Raw genomic sequence first — 21,727 nt, forward strand, 5'->3', positions numbered from 1 at the left:
CAGAAAGTTTCATTAGATTTTTAAAAATCAAGGCCGAGTGCTTCTTATCATTTTAGAGACTTTTATGGGCTAGAGAGCTACCAGGCTTGCATATGCTAGCATTCATTTCCCTGGTGGTGTTCAGAGTGGCATACTGGTCTTCTACCACGGTGAGCAGGGCTGTGACACGCGGAATCTGGGCTGGTTCACACGGAGGGTGGCCCTCTCCCTCGCCCCACCTGGTTCGGAGGTGGTGCAGCCCCGGACCCTGATTTGAACCATCCCTGTTGTCCTTTGGCAGTTCGGAAACACATGCTACTGTAACTCCGTGCTTCAGGCCTTGTACTTCTGCCGGCCCTTCCGGGAGAATGTGCTGGCATACAAGGCCCAGCAAAAAAAGAAGGAAAACTTGTTGACGTGCCTGGCAGACCTTTTCCACAGCATCGCCACGCAGAAGAAGAAGGTTGGCGTGATCCCACCAAAGAAGTTCATTTCGAGGCTGAGAAAAGAAAATGGTGAGTAGCATGGAGACGCATGGGTTTCAGGCTCTGAAATAAGGAGAACTGACAGTTCTGTATATCCTCAAAACGAAACCTTTTTTTTTTTTTTAAATGGGAAAATAGTATGGCCAACTACTCAAATATCATTTGAAAAGATATTTCTCCTTTACCACCCAGTATATAAAACAAAACTGGATTAAAAATATACTTAAAAATTCAAATTTATCATTCCATTTTGGAATGACCTTTTCTTTTTGCTCCACGTTGGAAGGAGTTTTTTCTGGGTAGGATCATTGTAAGAGGAGAAATTGCCCAAGGCAGGACACTGATTGGAATACATAGGTTGATGCAATAATTGAATAAAATAGTACTATCTTATAAACTTGTCATAAGTGATTAAACTAAACGCAGATTGTCTAATCAGAGCCTCTGCTGTTTTAAAAATAATACCTTTGATTTTTACTTGCCTAACTAAGTTGAAGGATATCAAACTGATATTTTTCTGTGATAAAAAATGTCCTGCTGTCACCTGATTTTCTTCTTTTTTTTCTATATTCTTCTTTTTGTGTGTGAGAAGTGGTGGTAGAGATGAGGTTATTCCAGAAGTTTTGCATGGGTAATTTTTATGACTATAGAAATATTTGATATGGCAACTTGTGTTTAGCCTAGATTTCAGCCTTACTGCAACAGACTTGCACAGTTAATCAGATGTTTGTTTTATAAAGTCTCATTTAATTTGATTGCCGTCTTTTGAAGTTGTTGTAGTTTATACACACCAGAATAGAAATAATCTGAGAAGGAAGCAGAGCCCTCCCAAGTCTCCTTGTGAACATGATTAATAATGAAGTTTCACAGCTGCATTCATCTCTTGATTGTTTGTCCTTATGGCAGGGAACAGTAACAGGCTGCTGGAATCTTTTGTATTTGGTTTCAGAACACTATCAGATAGATACAGTCTCATGTATACCCCTCATCTCCCTTATGTGTTTCATTTAAGCTGCTTCCAGGTTGGTCCAGGGTTTAATATGATCTTTGGGAAGAGACCCTGTTGCTCTGGCTAAATTACGAAGTGAATAATTGATCATTGGTGGTCACATCATATTAAATACTGATATTTTATCAGGGAGTTTATCAAGTAATTCCTGTTCTTTTTCGTTTTCTTTTTTTTTTTGTAGAACAAATAAAAATGTTGGTAGCTTTTTATATATATGATGACTTCAGGAAGATATGGGAAATTTAGTTCTCGGTGGGTGGTAAAAAGTGGAAGTGAACAAAAATTTTTTAAAAACTTATCCATTGAAGTTGCAAAACAGAGGTGAATATATTCCATACCTGTCCACTCTTTCAATATAAAAATTGAAGTGTGGTTTGCAAAATTAGCATTTTCTTTGCTTTTCAAGAGCCGGAGATTGAAATACCGACCCTCTCCTTTCCAGATCTCTTTGATAACTACATGCAGCAGGATGCTCACGAATTTTTAAATTATTTGCTAAACACTATTGCGGACATCCTGCAGGAGGAGAAGAAACAGGAGAAACAAAACGGAAAATTAAAAAATGGCAACATGAACGAACCTGCGGAGAATAATAAACCGGAACTCACCTGGGTCCATGAGATTTTTCAGGGAACGCTCACCAATGAAACTCGATGCTTGAACTGTGAAACTGTAAGCATCAGGAGGGCTTTCATGTAATCTGCTTGTGTATAGTTGTACTAACTATCCTGTGCGTGAGTGTAATCTGCTTGTGTATAGTTGTACTACCTATCCTGTGCGTGAGCGTGGTGTGGTATCATAGCACCTAGCAGTTTTCTTCAGTATATGCAGACTGTTCTGTTTATGTGTATGAACCTCAGATGCAAACTTTTGGAAGCATGTCTCCATCTAAGACGTCTCAGCTGGCTGAAGCAGAGTGACGAGGGAAAATCTCAAAGACTAGTTTGCTATGCATCATGGGCTAATTTTAGGGTCTACCAATTGGAAGTATTGAACTGGACCTCCACTGGTTATCTTGAAATGAGTTTGGCCACGGGGAGGTCATGTGTGACTTAAAACAGACCACCTCCCCAACATAAAGGGAATCAGCTGTGTATGGTGAACTTGAAATCAGAAGACAGGCTTGACTTTTTTTTTTTGGCTGCTTTAGGTCTTCGTTGCTGTGCACGGGCTTTCTCTAGTTGCAGCGAGCGGGGACTACTCTTCCTTGTGGTGCATGGGCTTCTCATTGCGGTGGCTTCTCTTGTTGTGGAGCAGCACTAGGCGTGGGCTCAGTAGTTGCAGCACACAGGCCCTAGAGCACACGGGCTTCAGTAGTTGCGGCATGTGGGCTCAGTAGTTGTGGCACACGGGCTTAGTTGCTTCGCGGCATGTGGCATCTTCCCAGACCAGGGCTCGAACCCGTGTCCCCTGCATTGGCAGGTGGATTCTTAACCACTGCGCCACCAGGGAAGCCCCCAGGCTTGACTTCTGATTTTCCAGCAGTTAGCTGGGTGTATGGGACAAGTCCCTGACAGCACTGTTGCCAGGGCTGGGTTAGCTTATGTGTCTGGGTGAGTCTGGCACATGGTAGGTAGGCACTTAGTGTTAGTTGAATTTGAAGACATTTTCCAGGGCGTGATTCAGGATGTTGCCTTGGCTTTGTGTATTTGACTTAACTCTATGAATGGCCTCTTAATGTGGTAGTTAAATGCCCAGCTTTAACTAAAAAAAAAAAAAAGCTTTTTAAAGGCTTTAGGGCCAGGCTGCCGAGTTTGACTGGCTCTGCCAGTCAGCAGCTGTGGGACCTTGTGCAAATTATTCACCCTCTCTGACCTCACTCTCCTCGTCTGTAAATTGGGGGTGATGAGAGAGTGCCTGTCTCGTAGGGTTGCTAGGAGGATTAAATGAGTTAGCTTTTGGAAAGCACTTAGAACCATGCTTGGCACATACCAACTGTGCAATAAAAGCCAACTATTACTATTTATTATGACTACTAATAACATAGAAAGTATGGGTTCATCTGGGGTCTCAGAGTTTCTTAATAACGTCATATGAAAAATTCTGTAGGACTGTGCATCTTTCTGGGGAGAGAGACAGTAGTTTCATCAGATTCTGCAAAGGGACTGGCACCCAGAAATGGTTAAGAAATGTGGATTTAAGTGGGAGGCTCTTTGTTTTTTGGCAGTCTTCTATCCTTCTAAACAATTTTTGAAGCATTCTGGTTTGTTCATTGTAGAAACAATTAGAAAACATAGCTAAGCAAAAAGAGACTAAAAGTTACCAGTAACTCCCCACCCAGAAGTGATAAATTTGTAACATTTTCTAAAAATTGTGATCACGTTAGCCCAGAGATAACCATTTAAACATTTTGAAATATATCCTGCCAAAACATTTTCTACACATACTTATCTATCTAGAAATCTCTCCTCCTTCCCTTTCTCCTTCTGTTCTTTTATATTTTATATTCCAGTAAAATTCAAATGCATACAGAAATAGAATAGTATAATACATCCCATATGTGTATTACTGAGGATCAATGATTGTTAACACACTGGCCCATCTCAATCATCTTTCCTTTCACGCCCCCTCCCACTTCACTGAACTGGTCTATTTTTAAGCAAGTCCCAGGTAACATCATTTCATTTGTAATTTCTTCATTACTTTGTTATATATCTCCAAAAGGTAAGAAATCTTTTTTTAAAAAACATTGGTACAATGCCATTTTCACACCTAAGAAGAATTCCTTTAAATCATTGTTCACTCAGTGTTCGTTTCTCTGATTATGTCACTTTTTTTTTTAAAGCAGCTGGTTAATTCAAATCAGTATCCAAACATGGTCCACACATTGCATTTGGTCAGTATGTATCTTAATCTATGAGTTACCACCCCTCCTTTTTTTTCCTTGTAGTTTAGTTGTTGAAGAAATCAGGTTGTTTGTCTGAAAGAATTTCCCACATTCTGGAAACATCCTGTGGTGTTTAACTTGTACTGTGAAATGGCAGTATGTTTCTACCATCCTATTCTTTGTTTCTATTTAACCCACCTATTTTATATTCTTTTTTTTTTTCCTCTTGCCTTTCTTTGTATCAATGAAACATCTGTCTTCCTTCCTTTCTATTTTTTTTTTTTTTGTTGTTGTTAGTTTTAAATTCTTTTAGAGGTTACTCTAGAGACTACAATACACATCCTTAACTTGGTTTGTTTTTCTTTCCACTTTCCCAGCAATGCTAGAACCTTTGGAACCCTTCATCTCCTTTTCCTTCTTTTGCATTATAGTTTTGTGATGAACTCATGAGTTTTAACATTTTATGTGTTTTAATCCATTGCAGTTTTTTTATTCTTTTTGATACTAAATTTATTTTTAGAGTAAGTTCATGTCCTTTTTTAAACATCAAAATTAGGGCTATATTGTACATAGTATAATCTGCAGACTTGCAGTCTTTTTGCTTTCTTCCCTTCTTTTAATAAGGGAGTACTCCTTGGTACCATCCTCACCTTACCTCTTGTATCTATTCTGTCACCAAGTCCTGTCTTGTTGTGTCTCTCTTTAATCCTCTGCTTCTCTTTATCCCTCCTGCTCCCACACTGGCTCAGGCCACCCATTGCCACTTTCTCCTGTTAATGTCTCATGCCAATTTACTTTTTTAGAGCAGCCAGAAGAACCTAGAAGGGTAGAGGAACCCATCAGCTCTTGACTGGCAGTCTCAACTAAACTACAGCAGTAACTTCCTACTGGGTTTTCTTGCTTTTCTCTTGCCCTTTTCCATGTTACTCTCCTGCCCAAAGTAGAGTAGTAGCCTCCAGTTTCTTTATCTTCTTTGAGAGAGTATGTATACGTTTTGATTTATCTGTTCTTTGAATGTTTGGTAGAACTCAAAACTTACCTGTGCATCCCTAAAATAAATAGTTCAGTTTGGCTTTTTTTTTTTTGCTCTTTATATGAATGGAATCATGCAGTGTGTATTCTTTAGTGTCCTGTATTTGTTTTTGTTTTTTTCCTCACTATCCCATGTGAGATTTATTTGTGCTGTTGCATGATGCTTTAGTTCATTCATTTTCATTGTCATATGGTATTCCATTGCCTGAATATACCACAGTTCATGAATCCATTTTACTGTTGGTGGATATTTGGTTGTATCCAACTTGGGGCAACTATGAACAATGCTGCTGTGAACATTCTAATACATATATAATCTAGTGTACATAAATCTAGTTTCTCTAGGATATATACACAGAAGTAGATTTGTTAGGTCATAAGATGGGCTTATCATTAAACTCATTAGAAAATATCAAATTCCCCAAGTGGTTGTACCATTTTATACACCCAGTACATGAGCATTCTTATTCTCTGCATTCTTGTCTATACCCACTATTCTCAGATGTCTCTTCACTTTGGTAGTATAGTGGCTGTTGTATAGACGAGTATTCTTTTTTTTTTTATTATTTTTTTTAAATTTTTTTTAATTTTTATTTTTTTTGATGAGTATTCTTTTATTCAATAAATACTTCTTTTTTTCTTCCCACATCTGCTAAGTAAAGGTATAGACACTGAGGATGCAGTGAGAGCCTGGCCTTTCTGAAACTTTGAGCGTGGAAGACAGACATTAATAACAAAGTGAATAATTCATTTTGTGGTTACAATTGCAAAGTTCCGTGAAGGAGTACAGAGTATTCTGTGAGCTTAGATACAGGAACCAGAACAATGGGGCGTCACATCTCTACATTTAGCCAGGAAACCTGCCCCAGACTGTACAGCTGGTCTAATCCTTTTGGTTGTCTTTGAAATTAACAGTTACTACATCCGTCTTGTGATTCTCTGTGTGGATTTTCAGAAAGGCTCAGTCACATGTGTAGTTTCTTTTTTTGTCTAAGAACAGGTCAGCTGATCCCAACAAATGCAAATATTGCACCTGCAGATGATTGTATTGCAGAAGCTGTTACGGAGCCTGTTTTCTCGTGGAGGGTTACCATGGATTGGAAGCCTGTGCCCAAAGATTCCTCCAAAACTTTTGGATCATACCATAGAGTTTGTTTTAGTGGGATTCCAACCATTTATACTTCGTTTGTGGAAGAGAATGAGAGTGTGTGGGTGTGTCTTTGTGGAGGATGGTGCATTCTGAGAAACCTACATTTATTATCCCCTGAAATGATTAGATTTGAGGCAGGAGTGCTTCCCACCTTCCCCGCTCTGGAGTTACTTGGATAATCACCTCCGTTTTCTTAGATCCTTTAACTGGACGGGATCCTACGAGTCACCTAATCCTTCCCCTCCCAGTGCCCGAGTCCCTTCTGTGACGTCCTGGCCAGTTGGTCACCAGCATCTGCTGGATCCTGTCCAGAGATAGGGAACTCAATCTTCCCAGGCGATGCCTTCCATTTTTAGAAAGCTCTAATTGTTAGAAAGGCCTCTACTTTCTAAGAAAATGCATAGTCTGCAGGCTTTTTAGTTGTTGTTACTGTACAATGTTGAGAACTTAGTGTAAAAGAAGACCTAAAGTTAAAGTTTTCCTTCACAGGATGAGAAATATGGGGCCCCGTTTAAGTAACATCCTCTGCCCAGGGCAAGCAGCCTTTACAGAGCGCTTCCAGCAGAATTGCCAAGACCATTAGTGAACACTCACAGTGGGATTGAATGAACTGCACTAGATCCGGAGCAGCAAATTAGCCCCTGGGGGAGCCTCGCTGTAGGGGCGGCCTCAGCTGGTAGTTCCTCCAATTGTGCAAAACCCTTTGTGCCAGTCTTCATGCTTTCAGACAATAATTTTTTTCTTTTTCTGGGTCTCACCCTTTGTAAATGTTGCCTGTGATTGCAGTGCAGATGTCAGCTGAGGGGTTTATGGAGACAAACGGTTTCACTCTGCAGTAGACTTGGAGAGACAGTTTTAAGGGGGTCATTCAGTGCTGACTGTCCCAGATAACCTTAACCAAGGCACTCCAGAACCGAGGCGTGGGGATTTTCCAGTCTAGCCTCAGTGTCCTCAGCCTTGGTTGTCCTCTGCTTGGATCACACGATTTGCTGGGCCAGTTGGAGCTTAATTTTTTTGTTGTTGTTAATTTCCCCCCCCCCCCCCCCCCTTTTCTCTTTCAACTGAGTTTTTGCTTTGCAGATCTGTGGTTTTCAGTGCTTCTCAGTGGCTTTAAGACTGAGAAGCCGAAAGGTTGTCTAAAGAGCTGCTTTATTAAGTACCAACTGTATGCCCCTTCTTGCTTTGTTTGCAGAGGTTAAAATTGACTCAGTAGAGCTTCTGAGCCCTTCACAGAAGAGGAGTGGGGATGGACGCTGTGGTCAGGTGGAGTCACTCGCTGAGGGGTGGTTCTGAGTTCCCGGGACCCAGGTGGGCTGTGCTTGCCACTCTTCCTGAGCCCAACAATTTGGCACCGACTCTGAGCCAGCACATTTTCAGTCCCTGGCTGAACAGTGTGGAGCTGCCACCTGGTCACCTTTTCTGCTAAGCCCAGCAAAGGCTGGGTGGCTGGGGATTTAGAAGCACATTTGAATAGGATTTTAATTACTCAGGAGCTTAGCAAAGCTCATGATTTTTTTTTTTTTTTAAATTACTCAGGAACGTAGCAAAGCCTTGTATATTAATTTGTTCTATTAATTGATTTGTAATGAATTAAAACCAAGAGCAAGTAGGGTCTCTTGCACCCTTTTAAAACTAGTTTTGGGGGAACTCCATGCCCAAAATCGGGGGAGAAGAAAGGAGAATAAGATGTACCCTGTACCTGCTGAGAGTATCAGAGTCTTAGTGATACATATGTTTCCTTGGAGACAAGCTGTGTTTTCACTTAGACCAGAATGAGATCCTCGTGTGTGGGAAGAAAATGGTTTTACTTTCTGGCAGCTTTCTGGGAAGAGAGAAAAGGGAAAAAAAAAAAAAATTGCTTGATCACTCATTGCTTTTGACTATGTCAGTCTGAGACAGGGGGAGAGAGAAAAGTCCAAATGGAAGGGTTTAGTGCCATGTTTTGATGTCCCGGGTGGGGCGATCCACCTGAGCAGTGCTTCTCACTCTTAATTCTGGAAGCAGTTTGCACTGGGAATTGAGAAAGTTACAGTAACTTTATCCAGTTCTTTAATTAGATTTGCACCTTTCTTCCCTCTCCCTGAAACAAGTAGAGGAAAAGATTTGCATCTAAAGGGAGACAGTGTTTCTTTGTTTTCATCCCCCTTCAAGTACAAGACCTTTAGTAGAACTATCTAAATTATGTATGACTTCAGTTGGCTATAATCATTTTATTATCTCTCAGAGAAGGGCCATTTAGGTTTAAAAAAAGTTTTACTAATTAAAAAATATAATACCTGTGAATTATTTTTTAAAAACCAGGCACAGGAATGTATAAAAAGAAAATCATTCATAATTCTGCCACCCAGATGCCATTATTGGCGTTTAGATATCTTTTCATTTGTTCAGTCTTTTGTTCAGTTATATAGTCATTTATTTAGTAAATATTTATTGGGTACCTATTAAATACTGGGAATTATTTTATGTACTAGAGATATAGCAGTTAAAACAAACAGAAAAGCTAGTCCCTCCTCTTTTATTTACTAATATACACATTTAAAGCTATACATTTTCCTTTTAGCACTGTTTTAGCTGCATCTCTCAAATTTTGATATGTTTTCTTTGTCATTAGTTCAAATTATTTTCTAATTTCTCTTGTGACTTTTTTTCTTTGACCCATGTATTACTTAGAAGTATGTTGTTTAATTTTCAAATATTTGGTCTTTTCCTAGGTGTCTTAATGTTTTCCAATTTCATTCTGTTTTGGTTAGGGAATATATTCTGTATGATTTCAGTCTTTTACAATTTATCGTGACATGTTCTGTATCCTAACACACGGTCTATTTTGGTAAATGTACTTGAAAACAGGGTCTCTCAACCTTAGAACTATTAACCTTTCAGATCAGATCATTCTTTTTTGTGGGGTGCTGTGCTGTGCATGTTTAGCAACATCTCTGGCTTCTACCTACTAGATTCCAGTAACATCCCCCAAGATATGACAACAAAAATGTCTCTAGACATTGCCAAATATCCCCTGAAAGGCAAAGTTTCCCTTGTTAAGAACCACCGAGTTGAAAATAATTTATATTTTGTAGTTGTTGGGTATAGTATTCTATAGTTATCAGTAAGTCATGATGGTTGGTAGAGTTATTCAGATTTTCTATGTTTTTCTTGATTTTTTCCCCCATAGTTTTATATTATTTGCTGAGAAAGTAGCATTAAAATATCTAACTATAGTTGTGGGATTTGTCTTATTTCTCCCTCTAATTCTGTCAGTTTTTGCTTCATGAATTTTTTTACTTTTTAAAAACAACTTTGTTGAGGTGCAATTTAAATACCATGAAATTCATCCATTCAGTGATTTTTTTTTTTTTTTAGGTGATTTGCTGACTTGTGTAACTATGACCAAAATCCAGGTGTTTTTTTGGGGAGGGATTCTTACAGCCATTTATTGCTTTTTTTTTTTTAACGTCTTTATTGGAGTATAATTGCTTTACAATGTTGTGTTAGTTTCTGCTGTATAACAATGAATCAGCTATATGTATACATATATCCCCATATCCCCTCCCTCTTGCACCTCCCTCCCACCTTCCCTGTCCCACCTGTCTAGGTGGTCACAAAGAACCAAGCTGATCTCCCTGTGCTATGCAGCTGCTTCCCACTAGCTATCTATTTTACATTTGGTAGTGTATATATGTTAATGCTACTCTCTCACTTCGTCCCAGCTTACCCTTCCCTCTCCCTGTGTCCTCAAGTACATTCTCTATGTCTGTGTCTTTATTCCTGTCCTGCCCTTAGGTTCATCAGAACCACTTTTTTTTTTAGATTCCATGTATATGTGTTGGCATACGGTATTTGTTTCTCTTTCTGACTTCCTTCACTCTGTATGACAGACTCTAGATCCATCCACCTCACTACAAATAACTCAATTTCATTTCTTTTTATGGCTGAGTAATATTCCACTGTATATATGTGCCACATCTTCTTTATCCATTCATCTGTCGATGGACACTTCGGTTGCTTCCATGTCCTGGCTATTGTAAACAGAGCTGCAATGAACATTTTGGGACATGACTCTTTTTGAATTATGCTTTTCTCAGGGCATATGCCCAGTAGTGGGATTGCTGGGTCATATGCTAGTTCTATTTTTAGTTTTTTAAGTTACCTCCATACTGTTCTCCATAGTGGTTGTATCAATTTACATTCCCACCAACAGTGCAAGAGGGTTCCTTTTTCTCCACACCCTCTCCAGCACTTACTGTTTGTAGATTTTTGATGATGGCCATTCTGACTGGTGTGAGGTGATACCTCATTGTAGTTTTGATTTGCATTTCTCTAATGATTAGTGACATTGAGCATCCTTTCATTTGTTTGTTGGCAATCTGTATATCTTCTTTGGAGAAATGTCTGTTTAGGTCTTCTGCCCATTTTTCAATTGGGTTGTTTGTTTTTTTGATATTGAGTTGCATGAGCTGCTTGTATATTTTGGAGATTAATCCTTTGTCAGTTGCTTCGTTTGCAAATATTTTCTCCCATTCTGAGGGTTGTCTTTTCGTCTTGTTTATGGTTTCCTTTTCTGTGCAAAAGCTTTTAAGTTTCATTAGGTCCCATTTGTTTATTTTTGTTTTTATTTCCATTTCTCTAGGAGGTGGGTCAAAAAGGATCTTGCTGTGATTTATGTCAAAGAGTGTTCTTCTTATGTTTTCCTCTAAGAGTTTTATAGTGTTTGGCCTTACATTTAGGTCTTTAATCCATTTTGAGTTTATTTTTGTGTATGGTGTTAGGAAGTGTTCTAATTTCATTCTTTTACATGTAGCTGTCCAGTTTTCCCAGCACCACTTATTGAAGAGGCTGTCTTTTCTCCATTGTATATTCTTGCCTCCTTTATCAAAGATAAGGTGACCATATATGCGTGGGTTTATCTCTGGCCTTACTAGGCTGCTCCATTGATTTGTATTTCTGTTTTTGTGCCCACAATCCAGTTTCAAAACATTTCCATCACACCAATAAGATCCTTTGTATTGGGCAGTTAATCTCTGTTGCAAGCCTTAGGCCACCGCTAAGCTACTTTCTGTCTTTAGATATTTGCCTTTTTTGGACATTTCATATAGATGGAATCAAACAAGTTGTGGTCTTTTGTGTCTGATTTCTTTCACTTACATAACATTTTTGAGATTCATTTGTGTTGTAGCATGTGGTTCATTCCATTTTGTTGGTGAATACTGCTCCAGCTTCATATATTTTTGAGGCTCTGTTATGAGGTACTTCCATATTTTTGATTATGTTTTTCTAGTAAATTGACCCAAGTATTAGGAAATACCTTTTTTATTTCTCATAATTTTGTCTAAAATCTATTTTCTTATATTAAATAGCCCACTATATATGTATATTAACTCTTTACATAGTATATTTTTTTCCATCCATTTTTTTTTCAGCTTATCTGTTTCTTTATATTTAAAGTATAGCTCTTGTGGACAGTATGTAGCTGGTCTTGCTTTTTAACAAAAATTCAGCTCAATTTCTGACTTTTACTTGAGAAGTTTATTACATTAGTGTTTAATATAATTATTGATATGGTTGGATTTGAGGCTCCCATTTTATTATTTGTTTTCTATTTATTCCCCCAGAGCTTTTTGTTTCTCTATTCCTCCTTCTCTGCTTTTTAAACGTTTTTCCCTTTTTTTGGGTTATTTGTGTGTGTGTATATTACATTTAACAATTCCATTTTAATTTTCCTCTTAGTATATCTTTGTACATTGTTTTTTAGTGGTTGCTCTGGAGAGTACAGTATATTCTTCACTCTTCACAGTCCCCTTACGATTAATAATGTTCCATTTTGCATAAAACATAGTTAACTGATAACTGTGTAGGTGCATATTCCTTCCACCCCTGACCTACCTTGTCCTTTATGCTATAGTTGCTACATGTATTACATTTATGTATATTATAACCCCCACAGGACAATGTCATAATTCCCATTTTTGATGCTCTTCACTTTTTCTTGAGGATCTGGATTTCCATCTGGTAGCTTTTCCCTTTGGTTTAAAGAATTTCCTTTAACCTTTCTTGTAGTGCACGTCTGTTAATAATGAATTCTGTTCACTTTTATCTTCATTCTTGAAGGATATATTTATGGGATACAGGAATTCTGTTTTGATAGCTTTTTCTTTTAGCATACCAAAGACGTTCAGTGTCTTCTGGCCTCTGTAATTTTTGATGAGAGGCCAGCTTCCAACAGAATCATTCTCTTGTAATGTGTCATTTTTTTTTAAAATTGTTTACTTATTTATTTTTTAGCCATGCCATGCAGCTCGTGGGATCTCAGTTCCCCGACCAGGGATTGAACCCAGGCCACAGCAGTGAAAGCCTGGAATTCCAAACACTAGGACACCAGGAAGCTCGCCGTAATGTGTCATTTTTCTCTAGATGTTTTTAAGATTTGCTTTTTTACCTTTGGCTTTCAACAGTTTGACCTTGGCTGGCCTTCTTTGTATTTATCCTGCTTGGTGTTTGTTGAGTATCTTCAATTTATAAATGTATGTCTTTCACCAAATTTTGGGAATATTCAGCCATTATTTTTCAAATCGTTTTTCTGCCCTATTCTCTCTCCTCCCCGTCTGGGACTCCAATTATGTGTATGATATCTAACAGGTTTATTGAGTATCTGTTAATTTTTATTTCAATCTTTCTTTTTTCCCCTTTACTCTTCTCCTTGGATAATTTCCATTGTTCTGTCTTCAAGTCCACTGGCGTCTCCTCTGTCATCTCCAGTTCTCTGTGAAGTCCATCCAGTGTATTAATTTTTTAGTTCAGGAATTTCCATTTGATTCTTTTTTTGTTTGTTTCTGTTTCTCTGCTGAGATGTCTTATTTTTTGGTTCACTGTGAATATATTTCACTTTATTGAAGATATTTATAAAAACTTCTTTAAAATCATTGTTTGTTACTTCCAACATCTGGGTCATCCCAGGATTGGTCTCAGTTGCCTCCTTTTATTTTAAGAATATCTTCCATTTTCCTGGTTCTTCACATATTGTAAGTTTGGATCCTATCTAGGACATTGAGAATGTTCAGTTTGAGAGACTCTGGGTTCTGCTGTTTTTCTTCAATTAGTTTTGAGTTTCTTTAGTTTTAGCAGGTAGTTATCTTGGTTGGACTCATACTACAAACTGTTTCCTAGGCAGCAGTTTGACTCTTGGGTCATCCCTTTTGTCACCAGCCAAGTTGCTGTGAGTGTACTCTGTGCATGTGTGTGGCTCAGGGGTCAGCCAGAGATGTGAGTAGACAGAGTTGGGGATACCTTCTCAGATTCCTTCCCTTCTTCTCAGTGGACATGGTTTCCCAGATTGGTTTTTCTGGCTCCTAGACCAGAAAGACTGTATTTTCCCCCATGGATCCTGCTAAAGGCTTTGAGACCATGAACTCATTATTTGCAGCTCTTTTCCTCCACGTGTGGACTCCCCATCTGCCTCCATTGCCTTCAGGTAGTTGCTGTTAGTTTATAGTTATTTGAGTTTATGCTTTTCTGGAGGAGTGTTGGAAGGGCAGGATCTTAGTCATTACAGAAGCCAGTCTTTTGAACTTTCACTTTAGTAAGGGGGAAATAGACAATAAATGAATAAAAATAAAATATACATACAGACATACCTTGGAGATATTGTGGGTTTGGTTCCAGATCACTGCAATAAAGTGAATATCACAATGAAGCGAGTCACACAAATTTTTTGGTTTCCCAATACATATAAAAGTTATTTTTACACTATATTGTAGTTTATTAAGTGTGCAATAGTATTATGTCTAAAAAATGTGCATACCTTAATTGAAAAATACTTAAGGCTACAAAATGATAACCATCATTCAAACCTTCAGTGAGTCATAGTAGTAACATCAAAGATCACTGACTACAGATCACCATAAAGCACAATAATAATGAAGAAGGTTTTAAATATTGTGAAAATTACTGAAATGTGACACAGAAACACGAAGTGAGCAAATGCTCTTGCCAGTAGACTTGCTCGACACAGGGTTGCCGCAAAACTTCAAATCGTAAGAAACACACTATCTGCCAAGTTCAGTAAAAGGAGGAATGCCTGTCATGTTAAGTAGTTGTATTGGTTATTTGTTGCTTTGTTACAAACGTCCCTAAAACTCTGAGACTTAAATCCACTCTGATTTTTTTACTATAGTTCATGCAACCATGGGTTGGCGGGGGGTCGCCTGATCCAACTGGCCTTGGCTGAGCCCGTACGTCTGCATTTCAGCTGTCTCACGTATGTGTCTGAGGCCGGTGGGGATGGTGCTCCTGTCTGGGCTTGGCTGGGGCACCTTAGTGAGAACAGCTCTCCTCTGTGGGTCTCTCATCTTTTTCTGGGAAGCAGTGGGCTAGCCTGGGTTGCCCTTGTCATGGTGACGGTGGAAGTGCAGGAGAGCAGTCTCATGTTTCATTTAATATGATACTCACAATGTAGTAAACCATTCCCAACTTTTTGACCATTTTAGGCCATTTTAAATGTTTTTTCCATCCTTGATTTGTTGAGTGCTTACTTCTTAAAGCACCTTACATGTATTATCTTATTTCATCCTTACAACAACCTTATGAAATAGATACTCTTACTGCTCCCACTTTACAGATGAGGAAACTGAGGTACAGAGAGGCTAAGTACCTTGCCTAGTGTCATCCACTTTATAAGTGGCAGAGACAGGATATGGAGTTGGGCAGTCTGCCAATACCCATTCTTGGGTGGGCTAATAAAAGTATAAAGGACTGTGTCCACATCTCTGACTATTGGAGTATTGGGTCATAGGATAGTTGTCTCACTTACAGGAGTATTATTTTTGTTTTGCTGCCAATTGACTGGGCACCTCAAAGTTCCTGCTGGGCTAGTTTGTCCCTCCCACTCCAAGACAGTGAAATGCCAGGCTAGCTGGTGAGCTGCTGGAAGGCAAGCACCACTCGGTGAGCTTTGATAAGTACAGACCCAGAATTGGTGTGGTGTCAGCTGTGCAGGCCAAGAAACAGCCAGGGCTGGTGATGGGTGTGGCTGAAAACAGTCCAGTCTGCTGGGCCCGCGGGAGCCCAGGCTCCTGGCCAGCTCCAGGTCTGGGTGGTGCCACAGACAGCATGGGCGTGTTCTACAAAGGACAACACTTCCTGGGCCAGAGGACAGCTCTGTGTGTGTGTGTGAGTGTGTGTGTGTGTGTGTGTGTGTGTGTGTGTGTGAGAGAGAGAGAGAGAGAGAGGGAGAGAGAGACCCTCCAGCCCATAGCACATTCGGCTCCTGGGCCCCCCACACAGTTTGAATGACTAGGCACAGGAGGAAGGGAGTGATTTCAGGGCACTGGCAAGAAACACAGACAGCTGAATGGAGGGCGGTCATCTGAGCAGTAGGTTTTTTAAGGCTCTTGTCCTTTTTCCATTTCCATTGTTATCATTCTGCCAGGCTGAGCTATATGGATACCTGTTTGATGTTTCCTGCTTTGAAACAGTGGGGGAAATGAATGGACAGGAAGAGAAATCTGGTTGAGTTTTAATTATGAAAAGCCTGAATCAAAGCTGGACACAGATAAGGTTAAATGGAGAATTTAGGATTTTTTCTTGTTTTGGATTGTTTTCAAGGTAACTGGTAGCTAGAGAGTATACAAAGCCATACCTGACTTTTACTGCAGTTATGGTTTTTGGTTACCTGTAGGTGTTCAAAGTTTTATCTACTTGTCTATTACGTATTTTGTACCTAATAACTTTTTCTTCTTTTTTTGCTCCAGGTTAGTAGCAAAGATGAAGATTTTCTTGACCTTTCTGTTGATGTGGAGCAGAATACATCTATTACCCACTGTCTAAGGTAACCTCATGAATTCTGACAGTGGTCTGGGCTTTTGATCAGACTAGTAAGTACATGGGGGGAAGAATCTTGTGTTTCTTCAGGACGTAATCTTCCTTTCTGTTAAACCAATATAATCCTATTATTTTCTATTTCTTCTTTCCTAAGAGAGATTAAAAATAAGTGTATGTGGTCTGGAGAAGAGTCCTGCTGAGGAGAGAGAGGATCAAGTGGATGTCATTAGTCATTAAGTTTAAAAATAAGGTTTTAATCTTTAATACACATGTGTGCTTTGGGCTCTCATCAGCCTCTCTCCCTCTCACACACAGAGACACACACAGTCACAGAGTCACACAATTAAGTTAAAAAATGCTACAGATGCCTACCATTACTTTCTTTTTCTAAGCTAATCTATTCTATTATTTAAAACATTATGGGAATTCCCTGGCGATCCAGTGGTTAGGATTCGGAGCTTTCACTGCTGCGGCCGGGGTTCAGTGCCTCGTCGGGGAACTAAGAATCCCGCAAGCTGTGCAGCGTGGCCAAAAAAATATTTATGCACTTTTGAGCTGAGAACCAATGAGGGCATTACCTTTTCCTCCATCTTTCAGCATTGTATGGAGCTCATTTATGGAAAAAAACTTCCTCTTAATTAGGGTTGAGGAAAGGCAAGGAACCCAGAGTATAAGAGCAACACATGCCCAGGATTACTGGAGCTATTGTGCGTTGACTTGTGTGTTGAAAATGTGCTCAAAGTTGACATAGAGACACAGTTCCCTTCTCCTGTCCTCACTGTCTTCTCCTCCTTTCATGAGCACTTATAATTCGCCCAGCTCTGTTCTGGACACTGGAGGTCGGGGGTGAGCGGCAGGTATGCATCTCATGGCGCTTACAGTCTAGTGGGAATCCACGGACAGGGATCAGTGCTTTGAAGGACATTAAACACGTCTAGAGAGTGCCTGGTATTGGGGGAGCCAGTGTAGACCAGGTGGTCAGGTGGGCCTTCCCATTGCTTATGATACCTCAGCTCAGAGACGTTTTATAGTGTCACTACAAGACACTACTGATTTTTATTTTTTTGTTTATTTTTAAAAATTTATTTTATTCAAGTATAGTTGATTTACAGTGTTGTGTTAATTTCTGCTGTACAGCAAGGTGATTCAGTTATACATATATATACATTCTTTTCCATTATGGTTTATCACAGGATATTGAATATAGTTCCCTGTGCTATACAGTAAGACCTTGTGGTTTATCCAGTCTCTATACAATAGTTTGCATCTGCTCATCCCAAACCCCCAGTCCATCCCTCCCCACCTCCCCTCCCTCTTGGCAACCACAGGTCTGTTCTCTATGTCATTTGTGTCACATTTTAGATTCCACATATAAGTGATACCACATGGTATTTGTCTTTCTCTTTCAAGCCACTGTTGATCTTTATCAGTGGGAATTATGTAACAGAATTGTTCTATCAGGAGTTCAGGTTACTTAGAACTCTTTAAACTAGATTAAAGAGACTTGCTGTGGCCGTTTGGCTGTTAGAAAGTTGTTTTTCAGGGCAAAGGCACCAACTCCAACCTGGAAGAGCATCTTGGTCCATCTGAGCGTCATGTATTATGTGAGCTGGGGGCTAATTACTCTCCAGTTCCCAGAATTCTGAGCCTACCCTCACCCCCTAGAGTTACTGCAGCACCTCCTGTTGGTCTGACGTTTCATCCCTTGCCTCCAAATGCCTTGGGTCCAGGTGTCTAGGATACATTTGTTACCTCTTTGCAAAGCATTTTGTGGGCCTGGATGGCCTTTTTTTCTTCTGAATGGTTCAGTTTATGGCATGGGCTCCTAATATTCCTGTGAAAAACAGCCAGTTTTGATTTCCTCAGGGTTTTGTGTTCACAGGGAGTCGAAAAAGTTAAGGTTGTGCCAGCGCTGGTCGTAGGTGAGGGGGTGGGAGGAAAGGTATTACTTGCCCATTTCTGCTTCTTTGAGAAGGGGAGTTAGTTTGGGAGGCTATTCCCCTCCCCTCTAAGAAATTTCTGGGCTCTTCAAAAGGGCAGATGGCAGTGACTATAGCTTTGAGACCAACCAGGTAAAGGGCTAACTTTAGTTAGTTATAATTCCAAACTTTGGGAAACCTTGTTATAAACAAATGTAACCCAGAATTATGTTTCCCCCCCCCCTTTTTTTTTTCCTTGGAGAAACGTATATATTGGCAATGCATACCTGATGAAGGCAGGCTAGAGGCATGTGGAGGCGTTAAAGCAGGGTGGGTGGGTACAGAATAGCCTCAGAATACCTTTTAAACAACATCAGATTCTCATCTGACTGTCCAGGCTGATATTCCTGAAGTGCCTGCCCCACCCCATCTTACATCATCCTTAAAATAGACCTTGACTGACTTACCTAGACCTGCCTAAGGTCTCACCTCCCCAGCATAAAGAGAGGCCTGCCAGGTGTTGCCATTCACCGCTGAGAGTTCTGTGATGGGGGTGGCAGCTTTCCAGCCTTTCCCAAAAGAACAAAGTGCAGGAGAAAGTTCCAGGGAATAAATGATGCCAGCTGATCCATTAGCTTTCTCTATTTGAGACCAAAGAGAAAGAATGATTATGATCTTTTTTGGCCCCTTTCATGGTTTAATTTGCTTTGCATTCTTGAGGGTTTGTTTTTCAAACTAGAATTATGAGTTTTCTTCTTTAACATCATGCCTGCATAGCTCTTCCGATGTGATATTTTATCATTTGTTTTGATTTTGAAAAAAGTTAAAAATCAAGCTAACATTGTTGGATTTAAATGTAAGATCTCTGCCACCTCCTTCCTGAAGGGCTTTAGATGATCAATTACAATGTGTTTTCAGTGAACTTTTGTCCCAGAGAAATGATGGTATAAATGGTGGTTAATTCAGGCTACAGGTCTAGAGAAGGCACTAAAGCCATATTGTAGCTGAGCTGTGACGCTAATATTTCACACCTCAGCACTGTGTCTTAGGCAGAGTGAGCCATCTGTATCATAGGAGGATACTGAGAAAGTTTTTTTTTCTTTTAAAAAGTTCAGGGATGGCCTCAGGCGAAACCTTAAAATATGCGAAGTTTATCTTAATTATCCCCCCCATGTCCTTTTTGGTGTTTTTTGTCTTTCACTTCAGGGCCTTAGTCCCTCCCTGTGGTTCCTGCACAGAAGCGTACCTTTCTCCTCAAAGTGCTCCATGTTCTGAAACCACTCTCCCCTTCCTGTGTCCTCCTGTCATTAAAAATTCCCATTCTCCCAGGGCCAGGGAGGTCAGCCTTTTAGTTCTCCCAAAGCTCTATTTTTACAATTACTCTCTTTTTAAAGAAATGTCTTTTCTATTCATTTTGGAAACTTCCTCTGTGTGCTAAGTTCACACGCATCCTCATCACACATCCATTGCCATTTGCTCATCTATTAGTTTCTCTGTTTCCCTCACTTATGTCTTGGTTTTGGTTATTATTTATATATATGGTATTTGCTAATATCTGACATGTCTTTCTTTTGGATTTCTTTTTTTGACCTTCTTTAATACTCTAGTCAGTAGTTCTCAAACTTTGGTGCATATCAGAATCACCTGGGGAAGTTGGTAAAAATTGAGGCCCAGGCCATATTCGACTTTTGTGAGCCTGGGCATCTATTTTTAATTAATTTTTCTGGGTGGTTTTGATACCACCAAAGTTTGAGAACCTCTGCTCTAGATCTGTGCTACTCAAACAGGGGTCTGTGGCCTAGTGCCGTTGACATCACCTGGGATCTCGTTAGTACGGCAGCATCTCAGGTCTCCTCCAAGAGTGAGTGCATGACTCAGAGCCTGCGTCTTGACAGGATTTCCCGGTGACTCCAGTGCATGTTAATATTTGCTAAGCACTGGGGATAATGGCTCTCAGCCCAGGCAGCATACTGGAACCACCTAGGGAGCTTTAAGAACAATAGTGCCTGGGTTCTACCTGGAGAGATTCTGTTGTAATTAGGCTTGGGGGAGGGGCAGGGGGAGGGGGGATTGAGATTGTTTTTAAAGCTCGCCAGGTGATTCTGATGAGCAGCTGGGTGAACCACTGCTGCAGATTCTAGAACAAAGCTTCCCAGCTGGTGTGCCCCAGAAGATGGGTTACAGGTGCGTGTAGATCCCCTCAGCTTCTGGGAGGCTGGGCAGAGCCTGGAGCCGCCAGAGAAGCAGCCGTGTCGGTGTACCCCAGCTCATTTCTGTGTAGCACCATTATTTTATGTGGGTCATGACGTGAAAATTATTGGGAAGCCTAGCTTGAGAATTCTTTTCAATTCAATTTTTTAGCTGTTTATGTTGAGTGAAAAGTTAAGATTTTAATTAGAAATGTATCAAACATAGACATTAAACATGGACATGGTAGCTGTCTCTACAACCTATAGCCATCTTACCCAGGAACATAGTCTTTCTCCATTTTTTTCAAGTTTTCTTGTATACATTTCCATTAGGTTTCATAGTTTCCGTATGAAGGTATGTGTTTCATAGTAGATTTGTTCCCAAAGTGTATTTTTAAAAAGTGTTTCATTACCACTTCGACTCTTTTTTTTTTTAAATCTAAATACTCTTGATCCCATTTACTTTTTTTTTTTTAATTAATTTATTTATTTTTGGCTGTGTTGGGTCTTTGTTTCTGTACGAGGGCTTTCTCTAATTGCAGCAAGCGGGGCCCACTCTTCATCGCGGTGCGCGGGCCTCTCACTATCGCGGCCTCTCTTGTTGCGGAGCACAGGCTCCAGACGCGCAGGCTCAGTAATTGTGGCTCACGGGCCTAGTTGCTCCGCGGCACGTGGGATCTTCCCAGACCAGGGCTCGAACCCGTGCCCCCTGCATTGGCAGGCGGATTCTCAACCACTGCGCCACCAGGGGAGCCCCACACTTTGACTCTTTTAAAGAAATACAAAGAGTTTTGTGCTTTCCCAGTAACCTCTCCTCTGTGCTTTGTTGTAATTTATCCCAAGTGTCAAAAAGACCTCTCTACTCTCTCCTCTTCTCTTTGATTTTCTCATTGAAAAGTTTCCTCCACCTTTGTTGCCTGCTTTTGTTCCCACAACTGTATAGCATCACCTGACAGATCTGCTCTGCCTCAGTTTCTTGCCGGGGCCACTCTGTTTTCCTAACATAGGCGCATTTTCCAATTCTCAACTCACAGATGCTCCAAAAGCATCACGCTGTCTCTCCTGTGTCACTGAGCTTCCAGCCAGCTAGGGCTGGGCAGGATGGTGGTTATTTGTGAATCAGGTCTTTACATTAGGTACCAACTTCTGCTATATTTCTACATAGTGCGTCTACAAAAACTTCTGTTTTTTTGGCGGGGGGGGGGGAATAAGAGAGAGTAGGAAGTGTTTAATTCCTTATTTGTTGTTGTGCTTGCCTTAGTTATTCTGATTCTTTAGTTGGATAAAGAGATTTGTCTGTGGTAGACATTCCAAAAATGTGAATCTC

The 21,727-nt window shown here is 40.1% G+C and overlaps 1 protein-coding gene across 3 annotated transcripts in view; it reads left to right on the top strand.

The window, feature by feature from the left end:
• USP46 (ubiquitin specific peptidase 46) overlaps positions 1–21,727 on the top strand; it is a 62,824-nt gene that overhangs the window by 28,783 nt on the left and 12,314 nt on the right. For all 3 annotated transcript variants that reach the window (XM_036852941.1, XM_036852940.1, XM_036852942.1), the window contains 3 exons: positions 281–494; positions 1,916–2,145; positions 16,223–16,299. In XM_036852941.1, coding sequence (XP_036708836.1) covers positions 281–494; positions 1,916–2,145; positions 16,223–16,299 — 521 coding nt within the window. The remainder of the gene's footprint in view (positions 1–280; positions 495–1,915; positions 2,146–16,222; positions 16,300–21,727) is intronic.

The sequence above is a fragment of the Balaenoptera musculus genome, chromosome 5 (genome assembly GCF_009873245.2).
Source record: "Balaenoptera musculus isolate JJ_BM4_2016_0621 chromosome 5, mBalMus1.pri.v3, whole genome shotgun sequence".
NCBI classification, from domain to species: Eukaryota; Metazoa; Chordata; class Mammalia; order Artiodactyla; family Balaenopteridae; genus Balaenoptera; species Balaenoptera musculus.